The sequence below is a fragment of the Terrapene carolina genome, unplaced genomic scaffold, assembly GCF_002925995.2.
Source record: "Terrapene carolina triunguis isolate 2854851 unplaced genomic scaffold, T_m_triunguis-2.0 Scaffold17, whole genome shotgun sequence".
Classification (NCBI taxonomy): domain Eukaryota; kingdom Metazoa; phylum Chordata; order Testudines; family Emydidae; genus Terrapene; species Terrapene triunguis.
This window is the reverse complement of record NW_020664368.1, coordinates 1,086,389-1,107,279: the sequence shown is the minus strand read 5'-3', so window position 1 is coordinate 1,107,279 and position 20,891 is coordinate 1,086,389. Positions and strand designations below refer to the sequence as shown.

Genomic DNA, 20,891 nt, shown 5'->3' with positions numbered 1-20,891 from the left:
ATCGGGTGGCAGCTCCCAAGGGGGTTTCTGTGATCCAACCCGTCACACAGTCTACGCTTTTTTTCCAGGTGCCCAAACTGAGACATTCCAGCCCCTTCCCCCAGTCAGACTTCTGAGTAGAGAGTTCATTATTCCATGGGATTGGGTGCAGTTGCAAGACAGTCAAAATTGATGATCTGGGGGCTTTTAAATTATAGTCACTCAACAAGGTGTCAAGCATCTTTCCTGGGCTGGGCACCAGTCTGGAATGCAGCGCAACAGACTGGCCTTGACAACGTTTTTCCAGCACAGAATGCAAAATTGTAGTCAGCACACAGAATGGAAGAGACTGCAAAAACAGAAGTCATAATTTGACAAAGACCCTATTCCACTATGCCTGATAGGTAGAGCCCTGCATAGATACAAAATTTGTATTCGCATCCGATCCGCAATCTGCAAAAATGGTCCGCATATATACACACATCTACATCCACAGATATGGATATCCATGGATTTGCAGGGCTCAAATGATAGGACCCTAGCACCTCTGAGGACTAAATGATGGGGGGGAGGAGGGGGAATTAGGATCTACAGTAAATAATGTTTTCACCCCTCAGTATTAACACAGGCAAGGACATTTTTAGAGTGTTTATTTCATCTTAAGCACCCCTCAACCCATTTTGGCATTTGTTTTCCAGATGACCACTACACTAGCCAACATCATCAGACTCATGAGACATGCCAAAAGCCTACATTGTTTGCAATAAGACAGATAGTTCCATGCAACTTTAATGCATAACAATCCCTGGCAACAGTTTGGAGACTTGGCCAGGATTAAACTATCCAAACCTGCATGACTAGCTGTACTTGGTTACAAACATGGGTGAGTTTGTTTCTTCCCTTGTCTATTCCAGACACAGGGGCGGCTCTAGCTTTTTTGCCGCCCCAAGCACGGCAGACAGGCCGCCTTCGGTGGCTTGCCTGCGGGAGGTCCCTGGTCCCGCGGATTCAGCGGCATGCTGCGGGAGGTCCGCCGGTCCCGCGGCTTCGGCGTACCCGCAGCCAAATTGCTGCCGAATCCGCGGGACCGGCGGACCTCCCGCAGGCATGCCGCCGAAGGCTCCCTGACTGCCGCCCTCACAGGGACCGGCAGAGCGCCCCCCGCAGCTTGCCGCCCCAGGCAAGCACTTGGAGCGCTGGTGCCGCCACTGTCCAGACAGGATCCAAATACATTGTGCCTGGTTCAGTGATCAAAGCGCCTAACTGGAGCAAACCACAATCGTCACAGCCACATTAATCAACTGCTCACAGTGTTTATGAAACTATATGTCCCAAATAACTAATTATTGTTCAAGTCCCTGATCCTGCAATGGGGTCTGCCCATTAAGGAGCTCACTGCAGGATCAAGACATGTTTTGAATTAACATGACATTAGCCATTTACAGATGAGAGAGACTACAGTACTTGAGGGTGGAGCCACAGAGTCTGTCACATGTGCAATGTTGATTTTAGAGTAACAAAAACAGAAACAAATGTGTTTGAGGGGGTTTTTCAGGGGGTGGGGGAGCAGTTATTTATGATACCAAGGCAGCCTGATTTTCCCACCCTTACACCAGAAATTCACACCTTGTCAACCTTATGTTTCCTGGATGACTGAGGAGCTAATACGACTATGATATCAGATACCAATGAAAGGAAACCCAATTCACTGAGGGCTGGGGATGACTTTTACTCACACTGTTACCTTTTGTTTAATCCAAAATGCCTGACAAACTATGGAACTGAAAGTATTTTTGGTGAAGATTCAGCACCTCCACCATTTCATTTAATAACCGAAGACCTGATCCAAAGCCCACTGAAATTAATTGGAGTCTTCATTAACTCCAATGGGTTTTGGAGCATGCCTTGAGGGAATGCCCAATCCATGTTTCTGGCTCCTCGGAGACCTTCAGCAAAACAGGGTACAAAAGATTTGACATTCCTGAGATTTCTAAGGTAAAAACAGAAAAAAATCAAATTCTGAAGAGAAAAGCCTTACATTTCAAGCCTTTTTTCTAATCACAAAGAAGGGGAAGAGAGCACAAACCCCCATTCTCTCCACCTTCAGGTCTCCTTTAAGTAGAAATCAAATCAGTTACCATTTTAGTTACCTGTATTAGAGTAGCAGACAGATGTCTTAACTGAGATTGGGCCCCATTGTGCTAGGCACTGTACAAACACATGAGAAGAGACAGTCCTTGCTGCAAATAGCAGCTTACTATCTAAAGGACAATACAGACAAATGATGGGAGGGGAAACGGGCATGAAGCAACTTGCCCAAACACACACAGGAGGCCAGTGGCAGAGACAGAAAGAGACCCAGGTCTGACTCCTAGTTCAGTGCCCTGTCCAATAGACTAGACCATGCCATCTCCCGTAATGTCACTACTTGTCCTGCACCTTCATAATAGAGACCTTTATTTTCCATTGATGACAATTTGGGACTGTACCATTCATATGACTAAACAAACAAAAACTGAGGCTTATCAGCAGCAATGTTGCTCACACTGTATTTAGAACAAGGGGCTCCTGCAAAACTCTTTTCCCTGATCCTGTTTATGTGCTCACAAAGAACAGTGGGGAGTAACTGATGAGAAAATAGATTCCTATAAAACAGAAGTTCTTTATCATAACAATTCCAGGAGGCGATGCTCCAGAACAAGCAAACTTACTATATGCACTTTCTTAGGAATAAATGTGGTGTGGGTTTTTTTTTTAGGAACAAAATATGAGTATATTGCAAATACAGCACAGTGTTAAGATTTGTATCATTTGAAGGAGGTGGATGACAAATGAAGAGCTTTTGGTGTAAGTCTGAAGAGAACATCCCTTTGAGGATACCTGCCTTTTGGTGAAATCTGGTCTATTCCAAAAGCAAAAGATATATATATTCTGCAGAAGGTATAAGTCAACCGTGGCATAGGATGATGTAGCAGTACCCACAAAGGAAATTAATTCCCATCAGAGTCAGGGAAATCACCACTCTTTCTTGCATGCAATTTGGTGTCAAACATCATAAGGGTCTCCCAGGCAGCCTCCCCAGCACATCATTCAATCATTAGCTAAAGCAAAAAATGCCAAGATTTACTTTATTTGCTTTTAGCATAAGGGAAATTCTGAGATAAGATAAAGTCAGGTAGTAGTCTCTTAAGTTACATTATCTGCATTATTAGAGTTAAATGACTTATGTTCTGTTAGAGATTCAATACTAAATTAGAATCATTTAGCATTCTTATAACAAGAAAATAGCAGACACACCCACTAGCATGTGTTCAGAGTCTCACTGATTAGTTTGTCCCCAGAGAACAGCTGTTCTTAATTTGTTATCCCTCCATCTTTACTCTGTCCCATTCCAAGGCCTGGATTACACTATAAATTTAGGTTGACCCAGAGCTACGTCGCTCAAGGGTGGGAAAAATCCACACCCAAGTGGTGTAGTTAAGCCAACCTAACTCTTGGTGTAGACAGTGCTAGGTTGATGGAAGAATTCTTCCATTGATATAGCTATCACCTGTTGGGGAGGTGGATTATCTATGGCAACAGGAGAACCCCTCCCATCAGAGTAGGTAGTGTCTACACCAGGGGCAGGCAAACCTTTTGGCCTGAGGGCTGCATCCGCTTTCCAAAATTGTATGGAGGGCCAGTTAGGGGAGGCTGTGCCTCCCCAAACAGCCAGGCATGGCCCGTCCCCACCCCCATCCGACCCCTCCTGCTTCTCGCCCCCTGACAGCCCCTCCGGGACTCCTGCCCCATCCAACCCCCCCGTTCCCTGTCCCCTGACAGCCCCGGACCCCCCGCCGCTCCATCCACCCCCCCCCGTTCCCTGTCTGCCCCTGGAACCCCTGCCCCTGACTGCTCCCCGCCACCCCATCCATCCCCCCCTCTCCTTCCTGACTGCCCCGTCCGGGACTCCTACCCCATCCAACCCCCCATTCCCTGTCCGCCCCTGGAGCCCCTGCCCCTGACTGCTCCCCGCCACCCCATCCAACCCCCCCCTCCTTCCTGACTGCCCCCATTCAACACCCCTGTTCCTCGCCATCTGACCACCCCGACACCTATCCACATCCCCACCCCCTGACCCGAACTCCCCTGCCCTCTATCCAACCCTCCCTGTTCCCTGCCTGGAGCACCAGTGGCTGGCGGCGCTATAGCCGCGCCACCCAGACCACCAGGACAGGCAGCCGCGCCGCCTGGCTGGAGCCAGCCACGCCACTGCACAGCACAGAGCGGGTCAGGCCCTGGCTCTGCAGCTGCGCTGCCCCAGGAGCTTGCAGCCCCGCTGCCCAGAGCATTGCACCGGCAGCAGGGCAAGCTGAGGCTGCGGGGAGGGGGAACAGCAGGGGAGGGGCCGGAGGCTAGCCTCCCAGGGCAGGAGCTCAGGGGCCGGGCAGGAGGGTCCCGCGGGCCGGAGTTTTCCCACCTCTGGTCTACACTGTAGCATTTCAAGTGTAGACAAGTCTCAAGTGGCAGTGTTTGCGTGGTCAGTTATCACCACAATGAGACCCGTTTCATTTGAGTCTATCCCCTAGTACTACAAAAGTACTAACAGGAAAAGGTTTGGAAGTGATTAAATGAAAGTTACCTTGCTGATCAGAGGGCACTGACTGTGAACGCGGGTGGAAAGCATTGCTGCCCTCATCTCTGAGTGGCATGGGTTCTGAAGTCTCAGAATTTCTAAATGCTGCTGACAGCTCATTAGCTATTGAATCTGAAGAGATTCCTTTAAAAGCCAAAGGCTGGTCTGGTGAACTTGAAGAGTTTTTAAGATCTTTTTCTGAACACGTAATAGCAGAGTTCGCCAATGATGTGATAGTGCCTCCAGTTAATGTCACTTGGGTAAAGTAATCACATTTCAGAGGAGACACTTCCAAACGGGATGAGCTATTTAAAGCCGAAGCGATGGGGCTTCTGCCAGGATAAAGTGGGCATGATGAGGAATCCAGTGAAGATTTAGAAGAACTACACGGAGTATTATCCCAAGATGCCTTATGCCTCATAAATCTAATGTCCATTTGTGTAGAAGCAACATTGTGATGTGTATAATCTGGGTCACTGTCATCATTAGAATCACCATCAGTACTCTCCTCCCAGTGTTCCATATCACTGTCTGGACCTTCAGTTGTCTGCAACACCGTTTTCTCTGGTAGTGAAGATGTTTTAATACCAGATGCATTTAGAACAGATGCAAGAATTTCTTTGATGGCTGCAGTACTGTCCAGGAATGATCCAAAATTTCCTGCATGCCCAATCACTGCTGGCCTTGAGTACTCATCTGTTTAGGAAAAGTAAGGGATCAAGAGGTTAGGAAGTCATCAAAAAAAGGTTCCTAGTTACAGCATGAGTAGAGAATACATTCAATGGGGAAAAAAATCCAAATAAACCCCCCAACACTACCTCCACTGGAAGGTTAGGGATCTTGTCTCCTGCAACCTGGAAATGTTTCGTTTGTTGATCGATCAATAGTAAAGTAAGACATTCCTAGCCAAGCATGTATACTTAGTAAACATTTAAACTGTGGCTGGTTGTCCCAGTATGTTCCCATGTGTCATTGTTGGAAACTACATGTGAGCTCAAAAGAAAGAGCCTTCAGGAAATTCTGAACAGGGAAAAACAAACAACAAAAACCACACACACTGCTCCAGTCCTTACACTATCTCCTGCATTAAGGCAAGAATGGAACGTAACAGTTTAGCAAGGCAGAGGAATACAGATTACTACAAAAGGCAAAGGAGTCATATTCTTTGTGTCAAAAAAGAAGTGCTAGAGTCTTCACCGGCAGGACTTAGGCTTGGTCTACACTACAGACTTATGTCGATATAACTATGTTGCTCAGGGGGTATGGAATATCCATCCCTTGGCAATGCAGTTATATTAATCTAATCCCCAGTGCAGACAGCTCTATGTCAACAGGAGGGCTTCTCCCATCGACATAGCTACTGTCTCCTGGGGAGGTGGAGTACCTATGCTGATGGGAGAAGTTCTCCCACTACAGCCACTGCAGCACTATAAGTGTAGACAAGCAGGCAAGAAAGATTCCCACTAAACAAAGAGGGTAATGAAAGGTGTAATATTTATAATTTAAACATTCATTTATATCCTTTACAGTTGCAAACGTCATTTTTACAAAGACTCTTATTGAGTCTGCAAATAGATGGAAACAAGCACCAAGTTGAGATCTTTATAAGGAATTATTTTTGAAGCATAAAATATGACAGAAGCCACTTAAAAAAAAAAAAAGCAGCAATGGATACCTACAGAATGCTTTTACAAGAACCTTCACATTTTTTATTTGCTTTCTTTCATGGAAAAAATTACCATTCTTGAAGCATTTCCCCACTCACTGATACTCCTGCTGGATCCAGACAAGACCCTAGCTGGTGGGGACAGAAAGCAAGGGCATATGGCGCTTTCACTGCAGGCAGCCTTCGCACTCACTCATACTCCTGCTGGATCCAGAGGAGATACCAACTGAAAGTATGGGCCCAATACTGGCTCAGCCAGCTTAGCACACGTTAAAGAATACACTGCTCAGCCTACACTAAGTTATGTGTACCTTTCAATCCCAGACAAGACAAGGCCAAAATGACCATGAATCCATTATTCAGAATGGCAGCAGCATTTTGTTTGGACCCTCAACAAACAACTGTAACACACAGAGTTCCTTGGAAGGAATCAAAAGCTCTATATTCTACAATTTCACAATTTTAAGCGAATCACTGCAAAGTTGGAGATCAACAGAACAGGTAAGAATTTGGTTAAGATTTTTAAAAGCAGGTCTGACATCATGAATATGATGTACTAGTATGCACTGCAATCAGTAACTTCAAATTATGGAATTGTAGAACCAGACATTTCTTCATCAAGAAATTTAGGAAAAATTTACCATCAGTCATGAAATGAAGGGCTTTGTCATGTGGTTGATGTTACAAGATAAGTTATCAGACCTCACATGACAAAGAAATGGGCATGTGTATCATTGACGGCAGATAAGTTGATTGTGAAAGTCTGAGAATAGGTGCAAACAACAAGATTCATATCCAGAGCAAAGGGCGATTTATTAGGACCAGAGGGAATGCCAAGAACCACAAGCGGAACAAAGTGGCAAGTCTGGGAGACCTTTGTCCAGGAGTTGTCTCCTTGGACATTGTCAGGAAATGAATCTCAACTAAAAACAACTGGCAACAAATCTCACTAAGGCCCACTCAACTGGGAGCCAGTATGTGCTGGAATTGTTTGTTAGATAAGAGAGTTCACTAATTTAGGGACTCAAAGAAAAACCCCAGCCACTTTGCTCAGCCTAGCAGCCTCAATATTGTAAAAGCATGTCTCAAAAAGAGAAATCTAAGGTGCATCTGAAAAACTGCTAAACATTAATGAACTGATCCCACTGCTTGTGGAAATCACGTTGCTAGTGATTTGTTACTTAAGCAGCATAGACTCAAAGCTAAAAGACTTTCAGAAACAAAAAAAAAGGGGCAGTACAGTAGAACCTCAGAGTTACAAACACTAGAGTTATGAACTGACCAGTTAACCACCCACCTCCTTTGGAACCGGAAGTACACAATCTGGCAGCGGCAGAGAGACACACACACAAAAAGCAAATACAGTACAGTACTGTGTTAAACGTAAACTACTAAAAAAATAAAGGGAAAGCAGCATTTTTCTTCTGCATAGTAAAGTTTTAAAGCTGTATTAAGTCAATGTTCACTTGTAAACTTTTGAAAGAACCACCATAGCATTTTGTTCAGAGTTGCAAACATTTCAGAGTTATGAACAGCCTCCATTCCCGAGATGTTCAGAACGCTGAGGTTCTACTGTACTTTGATTTGTTTTCCGGGGGGAAGAGGGGAAAGTAGTTTGATAACTTTAATAGGTTGCACTTGCATGTCTCCCTCCCCAAATGCACATCATCCTTCCTATAAGACAAAACATTCAAAACACAGCCTCTCCTCTACCTTTGACTCTTTTGCCAGTCTTTCCAATCGCAAGTTCTGCCTGCCAACCCCCAGCCCTGGCTCACCCCCCCCCCCCCCCCCCCCCCCCCCCCCCCCCCATCCTCTTCCTCCAATCCTGCTTTTGCGCTGTGGAGCATCTCGGGTGAAAATCCCAATGACCAGGCTGACTTCCTCCACTATAAATTCGTTCTCTCCTCCTTCAGTTCTGCCATCATCCTAAGTAAACAGCTGTACTTATCCAATTTAATTGAATCCCACACCCACAATCCTGGCTGCCTTTTTGTCATCTTTGACTCACTCCTCAAACCTTCTCCTCCTCCCTCTACTTCTTGCCCCATACAAGATCTCACCAATTTCTTCCAAGAGAAAATTAACTACATATGACATGGCCTTACCCTTTCCCCTCCTACAGCTCTCTCCACCTTCTCCTCTGTAACAGAGTAGGTTTTTGCCTACTCACCTCCCCCACTCTCTCCACTTCCATGAGTAACCCCACCCTATCCCATCTTCTGGTAGCCCTTACCCCCACTCATCTCCTTCCTTACTCTTCTCCTTAACCTCTCACTTTCACTGGTTCTTTCCACTCACAATACAAACATGCTTTAGTCTCTCCCACCCTTTGCCCCATTTTTCTCTCCAACTACTGCCCCATCTCCCTTGCCCCATTCATCTCTATACTCATTGAACCTGCTGTCTGTACAATTGCAGTCTGGAGCTCTTCTCCCCCAATTCCATCTCAAGATCTTTTCAAATTTGGCTTTTGCTCCTTGCACTCTACTGAAACCTCTCTCAAAGTCTCTAATGGCCTCTTCTTAGCCAAATCTCAGAACTAACTAATTCCATCCTCATTCTCCTTGGCCTGTCAGTAGCAGTGGCGGATTTAGAATGAGTGGAACCCTGTCTGCAGCTTCATTTTCGGGGCCCACCCAAGAAAAATAAGATTCTCTCTTCTCTCCCCCCCCACCCCATGACCTTTTTCATTCTTTTTTTCTTCATCCTCCTCCTCATTGGGGCAGGGGGTTGGGGTGCAGGAGGAGGGGCGGGCACTGGGAGGAAGTTTGGGTGCAGGCTCTGGGCTGAGGGACAGCGCTTACCTCAGGCGGCACGGCTCCCAAAGCGACTGGCACACAGACCCCTCTGGCACCGGCTCTTAACCACAGGCGCCGCCCCCGCAGCTCCCATTGGCCGCAGTTCCCGGCTGCTCTGTAGTCAGCGTTTGGGGTGGGGACAGCACGCGGAGACACACACACACACCCACACACCCCAAGGGCTACAGGGACATGCTGGCTGCTTCTGGGAGTGAAGCGGCGTGGAGGGAGGGAGGCAGAGCGGGCAGGGAGCCGCCTTAGCTCTGCTGCTGGCATGTCTCTGTGCGCCCCTTGGGGGAAAGAGGGCAGCGCGTCTCCGTGCTCTGCCCGGGACAGGGGCAGCGCATGGAGCCGCCTCCGCCCCCCACCAGGGGTGCGCAGAGATGTGCCAGCAGCCAGCCGCTTCAAGGGGCGGCGTGGGGCCACCGGGCACAGCATGCAGGCAGCCTGCCTGCCTGAGCCCTGCTGCGTCGCCGGCCGAGACTCGGGGGCAGGTTGTCAGATATTTGTCCTGCATTTTGGGGGCCCCATGCCACTGCACGGTTTGTTTCATGGTAAATCCGCTCCTGGTCAGTAGCCTTCAAGATAGCCAGCCATGTTGTTCTTGAAACGTTTTCCTCATTTGGCTTCCATGACTCCATCTTTTCCTTCTCTAATCACTCATTCAATGTGTCCTTTGGAGGATCTGCCACATCCTCCCTTCCAACTTTCCACTGGAGTTCCACAGGGTCCTGTCCTTAGTCCCTTTCTGTTCTCCTTTATCTCTGGGTCATCTCATCTGCCAACATGAATTCAACTATCATCTTGATGTTAATGACTCACAGCTCAACCTCAATCCACACCTGCCTCCTTCTATCCAAACTAAAATCTCGGGCTGTCTCTCCGACATCTCCTCATGGATGTCTAACAGTCAGCTGAAGCTCAACATGGCTAAAAGAGAGTTCTTAATCGTCTCACCCCCACCCCCAACCATCCTCTCGCACTTTCTTGATTGCTATGGACAACACCATCATTCCACCTGTCATTTAGGCCTGGTTATCATCTGTGACTTGGACTTCTCTCTAGGTCCTCACATCCAGGCTATGTCTAAATCGTTCAGATTTTTTCTGTGTAATATCTCTTAAAATAAGGTTTTTCCTATCCATCCATACAGCTAAAATTTTCATCCCAGCTCTTATCATCTCACGCCTCAATTACTGCAACATTCTTCTCTCTGTCCTTGAGAAATGCAACCTTGCCCCACTCATATCTATTCAGAATGCTGCCACAAAGATCGTTCTCCTAAACGGTCGCTTTGACCATATTATCCCTTCACTGGCACCTCCTTCTCCCCTGCAGGCATGAACTGCTTGTCTTCACTTTCAAGGCCCTTCGCGGTCTACACTTCCTCCTACCTATCATCTCTCATTTACTATTGACATAAAATCATAGAACTGGAAGGGACCTCGAGAAGTCATCTAGTCCAGTCCCCTGCACCCATGGCAGGACTAAATATTAGCTAGACCATCCCTGACAGGTGTTTGTCCAACCTGCTCTTAAAAATCTCCAATGATGGAGATTCCACAACCTCCCTTGACAATTTATTCTAGTGCTTAACCACCCTGACAGTTAGGAAGTTTTTCCTAATGTCCAATATAAACCTCCCTTGCTGCAATTTAAGCCCATTGCTTCTTGTCCTATCCTTAGAGGTTAAGAAGAACATTTTTTCTCCCTCCTGGTAACAACCTTTTATGTACTTGAAAACTGTTATGTCCCCTCTCAGTCTTCTCTTTTCCAAACTAAACAAACACAATTTTTTCAATGTTCCCTCATATGTAGGTCAAATTTTCATAGACCTTTAATCATTTTTGTTGCTCTTCTCTGGACTTTCTCCAATTTGTCCACATCTTTCCTGAAACGTGACACCCAGAATTGGACACAATACTACAGTTGAGCCCTAATCAGCATGGAGTAGAACAGAATTATTTCTCATGTCTTGCTTATAACACTCCTGCTAATACGTCCCAGAATGATGTTAGCTTTTTTTGCAACAGTGTTACACTGTTGACTCATATTTACCTTGTGATCCACTAAGACCCCCAGATCCCTTTCTGCAGTACTCCTTTTTAGGCAGTCATTTCCCATTTTGCATGTGTGCAACTGATTGTTCCTTCCTAAATGGAGTACTTTGCATTTGTCCTTATTGAATTTCATCCTATTTACTTCAGACCGTTTCTCCAGTTTGTCCAGATCATTTTGATTTTTAATCCTATCCTCCAAAGCACTTGCAACCCCTCCCAGCTTGGTATCATCTGCAAACTTTATAAGTGTACTCTCTATGCCATTATCTAAATCACTGATGAAGATATTGAACAGAACCAGACCCAGAACTGATCCCTGCGGGGCCCCACTTGTTATGCCCCTCCAGCATGACTGTGAACCACTGATAACTATTCTCTGGGGACGGTTTTCCAACCATATTGATTCCTGCATCCAATCGGCCCGTAATATCAGCTTCTATAATCCACTTGTTAAAGTTTCAAACAAGAACTTTTGTGCTTTCCCCCATGCTGCTGTTCATGCTCGGGAGGAGCTCCCCATAAACATGTGCAAAGCTACCACCTTAAAACTCTTAGCCAGGATGCCTACAAAAAAACAGTTAGGCCACTGGTACCACTACCTATTACACTGACCAATGTTGTCTCATTGTTTCTTTCTACTCCCAGATGTTTCTTGTCTTATACTTAGATTGTAAACTCTTTGGGTAAGGACTGTCTTTTCATTCTGTGTTTTTACAGTGCCTGGTACAATGGAGTCCTGCCCATAAGTAGGACTCCTAGGCACTAAAGTAATAATGACAAAGATTATTTTGCCTTCTGAGGCTTTCAATGTTCTCTATCGATTTCTCCAGCTTTCTATCCACATCATTTAAAGCAAAGCTTAAGTGAACAATGGAAGGGACTGTCCAAGTAGAAGTAATGTGATTGTTGCCTCAAAATTGAGTGTTTCCAATGGTTGGGTTTTATTCTGGGTCAGCACTGGCTAAAATCCTAGATTGGCTAACCCACCATCATAAACTTTCATCTTTACTCTGGGCTCCTATGTTGCCAACATCAGAAGTGTTACTTTAAGCTCAAATTTTGAAATTACAACTAATATATTCCTACTAATGGCTTCATCTTGCAAATTGTATTCAAGCTAGTAGCCTGTTGAAGTCAACAACATTATTATTATTTGCATGAGTAAGGGCAAAGTCTTTATTTTCAAATACCATTCAGATTATTAATGGGAAGAAGCATTCATTTTAACTTTTAAGCACTCAGATTGCTGTTCTGACCAGAAAGGATGGCAGTTCTTCTCAAGGCAAGGAAGTGAGGCAGAGTGAAGGAGGCACTTTTGTACTGACTCATCTCAACAGCCAACCAATAAATTTTCAATTTCAGTCAGTTAGCTCTTGGTAATTAAAGGACTATACAAATCTCTACCATTTCTATTAACAGGCTGACTATCATGCCATGCAATCAACAATTAAGACTATAAATTAGAAAATCGATTATAAAAGTCATACCTGAGAGATCTGAAATTTGAGGTGTCTGAGCAAGACAGCTAATCCTTGCTGGAGCAAACACTGTAGCATTCGATAAATACACTGACTCGGAGACAGTTACCTTATTGCTTTGCTTGGTCAACTAAGACAAAAAACCAAAACAAATAAAAAAAGACAATCGGATTATGGAGTTCTCTCAGGAGAACACTGCACAATGTTTTATTAAGCACTGCAGAGAAAGACAGAGTTTAGTCAAACCTGTATTACAAAAATGCTCTAATCTCTCACTGTAATATTGTTGCATTTCCATTGTTTAGGTCACAACAACATAACAGTTCAGTACTGACAACAAAAAGTGATATGCTTCACAAATGTAATGGCCAATACAACTATTTTATTTTTAGTTATTTTTGAGAAAACAAAGTTACTAAAATACCTTGGGGGGAGGGGGGAGTGGCAAAATATCTAAGGGGAAGAGGAAGAAATCCTGTTTTCTTAAGCCCCAATCCTGCTGACACTTATGCACATCCTAATTCTACTGCCATGAATATTATTTATTTCAATGTAACTACTCGTGGTAAAGTTAAGCATGTGCCATTTACAGGAATAGGTCCTTAGTTTGTGTTGAATTAAGATGTTTAAACACACTGGCATAACACTGAAAGTGTTAAGAAAAGAAAAAGGAACTGTAATTCTTGTAAACTAATAGTTGGAAGGGAGAAGCTGCTTAGATACGTACTGTTTTTAAACTAAACAAGCTGCACAAGAGCCTGACAGCAGACAACAGTCCCGTTAGTTTAAAGATCAGAGCAAAGCTCCTTTGGAATCTGGGAAGGAATAGGTATCCAAATCAAAACTGAAGTATTTCCATTTTAGCTGGAGAATAGTTACTGGGGACAACCATATATTATTTTATGCTTGACATATTTAGAATTCAATAACCTAAAAGGTTAGGAAAATATTCTGTTAAACATCAGATTTGCTTTAGACCCTTTTTCACAAGATACATTTTTAAAAACCTGACATTTCCAAACTTGTCATATTTAATACATACATACATATACACACACACACACACACTATAAACTAGCACTATCGAGACCAACATTTCTTATAGGAACATAAATATTTAGCAACCAGTTCATTTGATTAAAACTTATTTTTGAGTACTCATTATTAATCAGTTATGCAATAAAGAAGTGCTGCCTTTTAGGACACTAATGCCCTAATTATCACATAAGTCAACACCACACCTTACCACAAGTATTCTACAACTATAACATTTACACTGAATATATTTTTACTCTAAGATGCTGCCTGTTAGATCTTATCAGAAGCAGTTACTAGTCTCAGAACGTAGATAAGAGATTTTAATTACTTTCAAAACAACTCCATATTAAATGAGATAATATTTCAGGTTTTGGAAAAAGCTTGAAAAGGGAAACTCTCTTAGATATGTTTAATTATCAAACAAATATTTTAGTTAGATACAATTTTACTGTAAAGTCATAAATGAGTTATCTGAAGTCAATGTCCAAACCTAACAGAGGTATACAATGCACAGTTGTAATCAAAACTAACTAGTCACAACCAATTTTAGTTTTTCATAAAATAAATAATACATTTGGTTTTCAATTTGTGTTGGGCTTAAAGTCCAAGTTCATCATGAAACCAACAGCAGTTTAAGGATATAGCATCTACTGCACCTAAATTAAACGAAAAGCGATAACATAAGATGATTTCCAGTTAATAAAAAAAAGGAACCAAGAACATCTTGCTTTACCTCTTGAGCACTTAACTGTCTGAAGGCCTGTGTTCTAACGTAGCTCGTTAGTGATCCTGTGTGGAGAGACATGATGGGAAAATCTTCATTTTTTTAAATTACCTGGAAGCAATTGAGAAAAGGTGATAACAATTACTAAATTAATCATGCTTTCATTTTGTTTGGCAGTCTTTAATTCAGACAAATCTTTATGTACTGTTAACGCTTAACTGTTGTGCAGTTTCTAACCTTCCCATTTACTACCAAGCACAATTTAGAACCTGCCTGGGCTAAGAGATAGAAAAAAACATATTGGAACAGCCAGTCTCTTTCCTTCTAACATCTATTATTCTAGAAACAACTCTTTGTTGTGTATTTCAACTCTTGCTTTTTTGCCCAGGATATCTGTAAATAAGATTTTGTGCTTCTTTAAGATTTAGCAGTTTTAGCTATCTTTTCCCCATCTGCACTCACAGTATTCATACATAATATAAACTGCAGTTCAGAACAGATATACCATGCAATTGTTAATATACTGTCCACCAAACTACAGTAGCACTCCCAGCTAGTACCAGGACTGGATTAAGGAATAGGCATTACAGGGCCCTGTCTCCTAGAGTCACATGAAGAGATCAGTCCCCATTTTCACATTAGAAAAATGTTTCTAGTCCTCCTGATAGCAAAGAAAAGCTTGAAAATGTGACCTGGTGTAATTAATGCCTGCAAACAGCTAAAACAATAGCTCCAAGTGGTCTGAATAGCCCCCCTCATCTTAATTCTGAAACCTACTTCCATACCCATGTGGAATGTGCCCAAGGTGCTAGATTGCCTTAATTCAGCCTCGTTTGCTATCACATGTGGACAGCATCGATGTTACAACAGTGGAAAATTTTTAGGAAAAAAAAAATCTATTGTGGACAAAGCCTTAGGGCACTATTGTGTCATATCTATTGAACTCGGAACACCCTAGTACATCCAATGAGGGTCTGTTTAAAAAAATAAGTCTGTGGCATGATAACAATCTTTTTTTTAAAAAAAACCCCTTTATATTATATATAAATATATATGGCTTGGAAGGATTAGATTTTTGTTAGTAAATGTCGATTTTACCGTGTACACACAAACTGACAAAATTATTTCCATCGATGATAATCAAAATTTACAGATAGGCAAAATAAGAAAAATGCTGCTTGAGAATTTATTAGAGTTTTATTTAAGAATATTTACTTTGTATATCTTGACAAGATGTCCACAATTTGTGTTTTAACGGTTACAAAGCTTTAACTTTTTGAATCTCAATGTCTACTCTCAGGAAATAATTATTGTCTGACTCCTCACCGATTTCCCACAACTGTGAAAATGTAAAATCAATAAAAACAAATGCTTAAAAGTAAACATCAATATTATCCATCTAAAAAATAAAAATCCAATTCTGCCACCCACATATGTATTCCACAGTACTACGTAGCCCTTTAAGTGAACCTGACCAACCTTACAAGAAGCCATTAGATGATAGATCATGTTCCAATAAAAATGTTTTAAATAAATTATTAGAGAGACAAAGTAGGTGAGGTAGTATCTTTTATTGTATCAACATCTGTTGGAGAGAGACACGAACTTTCGGGCTTACAGAAGTCTTCTTCAGGTCTGGGAAAGAAGACCTGAAGAAGAGCTTTGTGTAAGTTCAAAAGCAAGTTTATTTTATAGTTAAACAGGATAATATAATCTTTACTTTACATACAATAGAATAGAAAGTAAGAATATTGGAAGTCTTAGAAACACTGATGAAGATTGAATTAAACCAGATCAACTGCTATGCTCCAGTATTTATTAATATTTGTACAGTACCACAGATGTGTGCTGTCTTTTACAATTAAATTCAAACAGTTTCAAGACTTGAGATTACAAATCTAGGACCATGATGCTTATATAAATGCATAACTTTACCCACCGGCTTCAAATAACTATTCAAATACATATAATTAAATGTTCATAAGTATTTGCAGGATCAGGGCCCTAAAAAAGCTAACGTAAGAAAATGCTGTTGCAGAAATATCCTCTGATATATGCGAAAGTATCTTCTGATAAGGATCACTGTTCATCTTTATAAAGCAGATTAGGCCAGGTTCAGCCCTGGTATAAAGCAGGTGCTACTTCAGTAGTCAGACCTGCTTACACAGCAGCATGTATAGTCCAATGTTTGTTCATGCAAATAATGAGCCTACTATAGATGTGTATGAAACATTTATAATAAAATGAAAAAATACTCAAATAAGGAATTCTTAAATATCATTATGTATGTGAAAATTTACTCGGGGCCCAATTCCACCATGTGTCTCATGCTGAATACTTTACTTCTATGAGTAGTCAAATTAAGTCAACAGGACTACTTGTCAAAGGAAGGTACTATTCATGAATAAGAGTAGCAGAATTGGGCCCTTACTTTTTTTGTGAATTCCTTTCACTAAAAACTGACCACCACATTAAATAAATATATATATTATCACGTAGAATAAGATCCATTTTGAAGTGAAGGCAGCTTTGCAGTGGACATGCTTTCAATGTGAAAATAGCCATTTTACTGAATTTCATGGGGAGGGGGGGTGGAGAAACTGGCTAAAAAGAAAGTGAATATTTTTTCTTACACTTTCAGTTATCTAAAGAAGTTTTCTGCATATCTGTTTGTAAATGTAATATTTGGGATTTTTTTTCCAGGTTTTCCCATGAACCTTGCCATTTATGCTGCACTCATCACCATGGAATCTGAGCACCTAAAATGAGGAGGAGACAGCAGCTCTTTAAGCATAATTTTGGAAGAGGCTTATTTTTTAATTCTGTTAAACATTTTAGTTATAACATATTGATCAAAGTAATTGCTGAAACATTACTCACAACTGATTTAACCAGCATATCAAATTTACCAGAAACACATACTAGGCAGAGGCTGATATGAAAGATGAGGGAAGCCCACGTACAAGGAGCAGAAGCAATGCCCTGGAGAAACCCTACCCAATATTTGCCTTGGTGGTTCTGAGATTCTCTCAGGAAGAGGACCCCGTTTTTTGTATCCACCTTTAGCTAACAGATGAATGAAGCTTGAAATCCCAGCTCTTGGAAGTAAACAGGTTTCTCATCCTCTACTTCCCACAGGGTCCCATCTGACAGGGCCATCTTGAGGAAGCATTTCTGGACAAGTATACCAGAAAACCAGTGATATAGCTGAGATATATCAATGATATGTTCATCCTCTGTACAGATGACCTAAACTCACTCAGATTTCCACTACAACTTCAACATCCACCACCCATCTATCAAACTCTCTCTAGAACACTCCCGAACCATCATCAACTTCCTGGACACCACAATCAGCTTCAGCAATAGAACCCTACAGACAACTATATACAAGAAACTCACAGATAACCACACTTATCTTCACAGATCCAGTAACCACCCAAACACACCAAGAAATCTTATCTACAGACAGGCACTCGGATACCACAGAATATGTTTTGAGGAGAACCTCTGGGACACAAACCTAAACACACTTAAAACTGCATTCACCAAATAAGGACACTCTACTAGAGAAGTAGATCACATCGTGGAACAGGCCATCCAATACCCCAGAGAGAACCTTCTTCAATACAAGGGGTGTGGGATCAGAGGCTTTTTTCCCCTAGTTGTCACCTACCACACTGGGATCCATATGAGGTATCATTAAACAATTACAACCCATACTCGACGGGAACTACATCCTGAAAGAAATCTTTCCTGAACCCCCTCTTTTTGCCTTCAAACAACCCCCCAGTTTCATCATCAAGAGCAAGCTCTCTACAGACACAGACCCACCAACTCAAAGTGGCATCATACCCTGGCATAACAACAGATGCAAAACCTGCAGCCATATCTCCATTGCTATAATGATCATTACCACACACAATACATTTTTCAAGATCCACGGGTCCTACACATGCCTATCACAATATGTGGTATACTTCATCCAGTGCTCTAAATGCCCCAATAACTACTATTGGATGAAGCCAGACAATCACTATCCTGTTGAATGAATTCACACAGAAAAAATGATAAAAGACAAAAACACCATATTACCCGTGGAAAAACACTTTTCACAAAACGACCACTCCATATCTGATCTGCCAGTCCACATCCTCAAAGGAAACCTGCACAATACACCTCTACCTCGATATAACACTGTCCTCGGGAGCCAAAAAATCTTACCACCTTATAGGTGAAACCGCGTTATATTGAACTTGCTTCGATCCACCGGAGTGCACAGCCCCACCCCCCCGGAGTACTGCTTTACCGCGTTATATCCGAATTCGTGTTATATCGGGTCGCGTTATATTGAGGTTGCAGCGTACCTTCAAAAACGAGCCTGGGAAATTAAATTCATAACTCTGCTACACACTAAAAATCAGTTTTAATAAAGATACTAGATTTGTGTCTCATTACAACGTTCTGTAAACCACCAGCCCCTCTTTTTTGTCCTATGACTGCCAGGATGTTAATGGGTCATTTCACCTTGAATGGTCCCTTAGGATATGCGTTAACTATTTATGCTAAATAAACTTTGTGTTTAGCTGTGACACTCAGTACCTTTCCCAGACCTGATCAGAAGTTGGTCCAATAAAAGATATTACCTCACCCACCTTGTGTCTCAGAGAAAAAGGAGGGTGTGTTTTTTTCAATCCTGTTAGTTTAACTCAATTGGAAGCCCTCTTAACCCTGGTTAAGATGCAAGCTAACGTGTGGAAGCAGCGTTAGCTTCTATATTCTAGCCTAGACCTTCCCTCCCCCCCACCACACACACACCTTTTGGCAACAACAGGGCAGCTAAGAGGGCATCAAGCATGTTAGTGGTGCAGCTTAACTAGTAACAAAGAGGGCTTTTCAATTATGTTAAGCAAACTTGAGTGAAAATGCACCTTTTTGCCTGTCCAAACAGGGCTTTAGAGAGTGTAGTTCCAACTGCTCGTACCTCACCCTCATTTTCCTGTGAATAAATGCAGGCTTTGTCTATGCTAGGGAAAATGTGGTTATCTCAACTAGCTAATACATTTTAAAACTACAACTGCTTTGTCTACACTAGGACTTTTTAACATGTGTTAGCTACTAGCATGTATTAAACACATCCTTTTTTTGTAGTGTGGATACACCCTCAGAGCTTGACTCTGCTACACTTCATAATTTTCCCAAGCAGCAGCAGAGTGAGACTGATGTGATTCTTGATGGTTTCACTACTGTCAAAAGATTCTGAGCAGCAGCACTTAAAGCTGACTAAATTAGGCCAGTTTGTCTTTGCTGCCCTTAGGAAAGCAACAGCCAACAGCAGGACTGGAAATGTCCGCAGACTTAGGAAGACAGCCCCATACCCATTCACATTCTTTGCAACCAAAAAGGCAAAAATAAAATTTAAAAAATGGGGCAGGGGGCTTAAATTCTTCAGAAATTGACAGCTCAAGCCCACAAACACACTTGACTGGTAAAGTTTCCTACTTGCCACTTGTATTTTTTCCCCCGAGCATTGAGTTAACATTAACTGATTCTAGAGATATGGAATATTGAGTAGGCCTATTATGCCCCCGGAGAAAGCCACTAACTTTGCATAAAACAGAGTAAGTTAGGGGGAAAGCCACATAAAAGCATTAAATAAATTCCTCTGTATCTTACTGCCAAAAGATATTCAAACTCTAAACAGCCAAAAACATGTGGTCTCCTGCAAGAAAGTTATAAAAATACTTACATGCTAAAGTAAAAAATAATTACAGAGAAAACTAATTTAAATTTTACCCTTAGTGTTCCTGTAACACTTCTGATTCAGTTAACACGTATACTGTTTGCAGTCAGAGCTACCTCAGGTATATCCTTTGGGAGTCTGGTTGGTGGGATTTTTTTTGTTTGTTTGTTTGTTTTTTAATAAGAACAGGTTTAGTCTCACACAAGTATTGCATGTTTCTTATGACCGATTCTCCCAGCATCCACTCCTGACTACTTATTAGCTGATGCAATCTATTTACAAGTATACCAGGGGAGTCACTCTGTGCAACATCTGAATGACAATCTGGCTGTGACTGTTTATCTTAAGCCCTCCGTTATCCAGCCCCCCCAGTGCAGAAAGAGCCCCGGCCCTGGTTCAGGTCAGAACAGGCTTTGATCAGTACTGGCAATAGGAAATCGAGGGCTTGGGGAAAGCACCAGGTTAGGCTGACAAGGACAGAAAGAGGCTTGGAAGCCGGAGCTACCCTTGATGTTCCCAGTCCCAGCCATGGCCCGCACTACTCGGGATGGGGCCGAAGGAGCGATTCAGCGCCGCTCCCCCCCCAATAGTCACTGTTTTCGCTCTTCGCAATAGGGGATGCGGCAGGATCATTTCAAAACCTAACCCTAGGAGCAGCCCGCCTCTTCCCGGCTCCCTCCGTGCGCACCAGCAGCAGCCCGGGGAACTGTAACTGCAGGGCCGGTGTCCTCATGCCACAGGCTCTATGCAGCGCTCGCCACACCTCTGTGCGGCCACATGGTGCCCA

The 20,891-nt window shown here is 42.7% G+C and overlaps 1 protein-coding gene across 1 annotated transcript in view; it reads right to left on the bottom strand.

Moving 5' to 3' along the window:
• LOC113408049 (protein associated with UVRAG as autophagy enhancer-like) overlaps nt 1–20,891 on the bottom strand; it is a 39,286-nt gene that overhangs the window by 18,244 nt on the left and 151 nt on the right. The window contains exons 2-4 of the mRNA XM_026660070.1: nt 14,371–14,472; nt 12,609–12,729; nt 4,601–5,290 (exon numbers count right to left, since the gene is read on the bottom strand). Of these exons, the coding sequence (XP_026515855.1) occupies nt 4,601–5,290; nt 12,609–12,729; nt 14,371–14,442 (883 nt within the window). The 5' untranslated portion in view covers nt 14,443–14,472. The remainder of the gene's footprint in view (nt 1–4,600; nt 5,291–12,608; nt 12,730–14,370; nt 14,473–20,891) is intronic.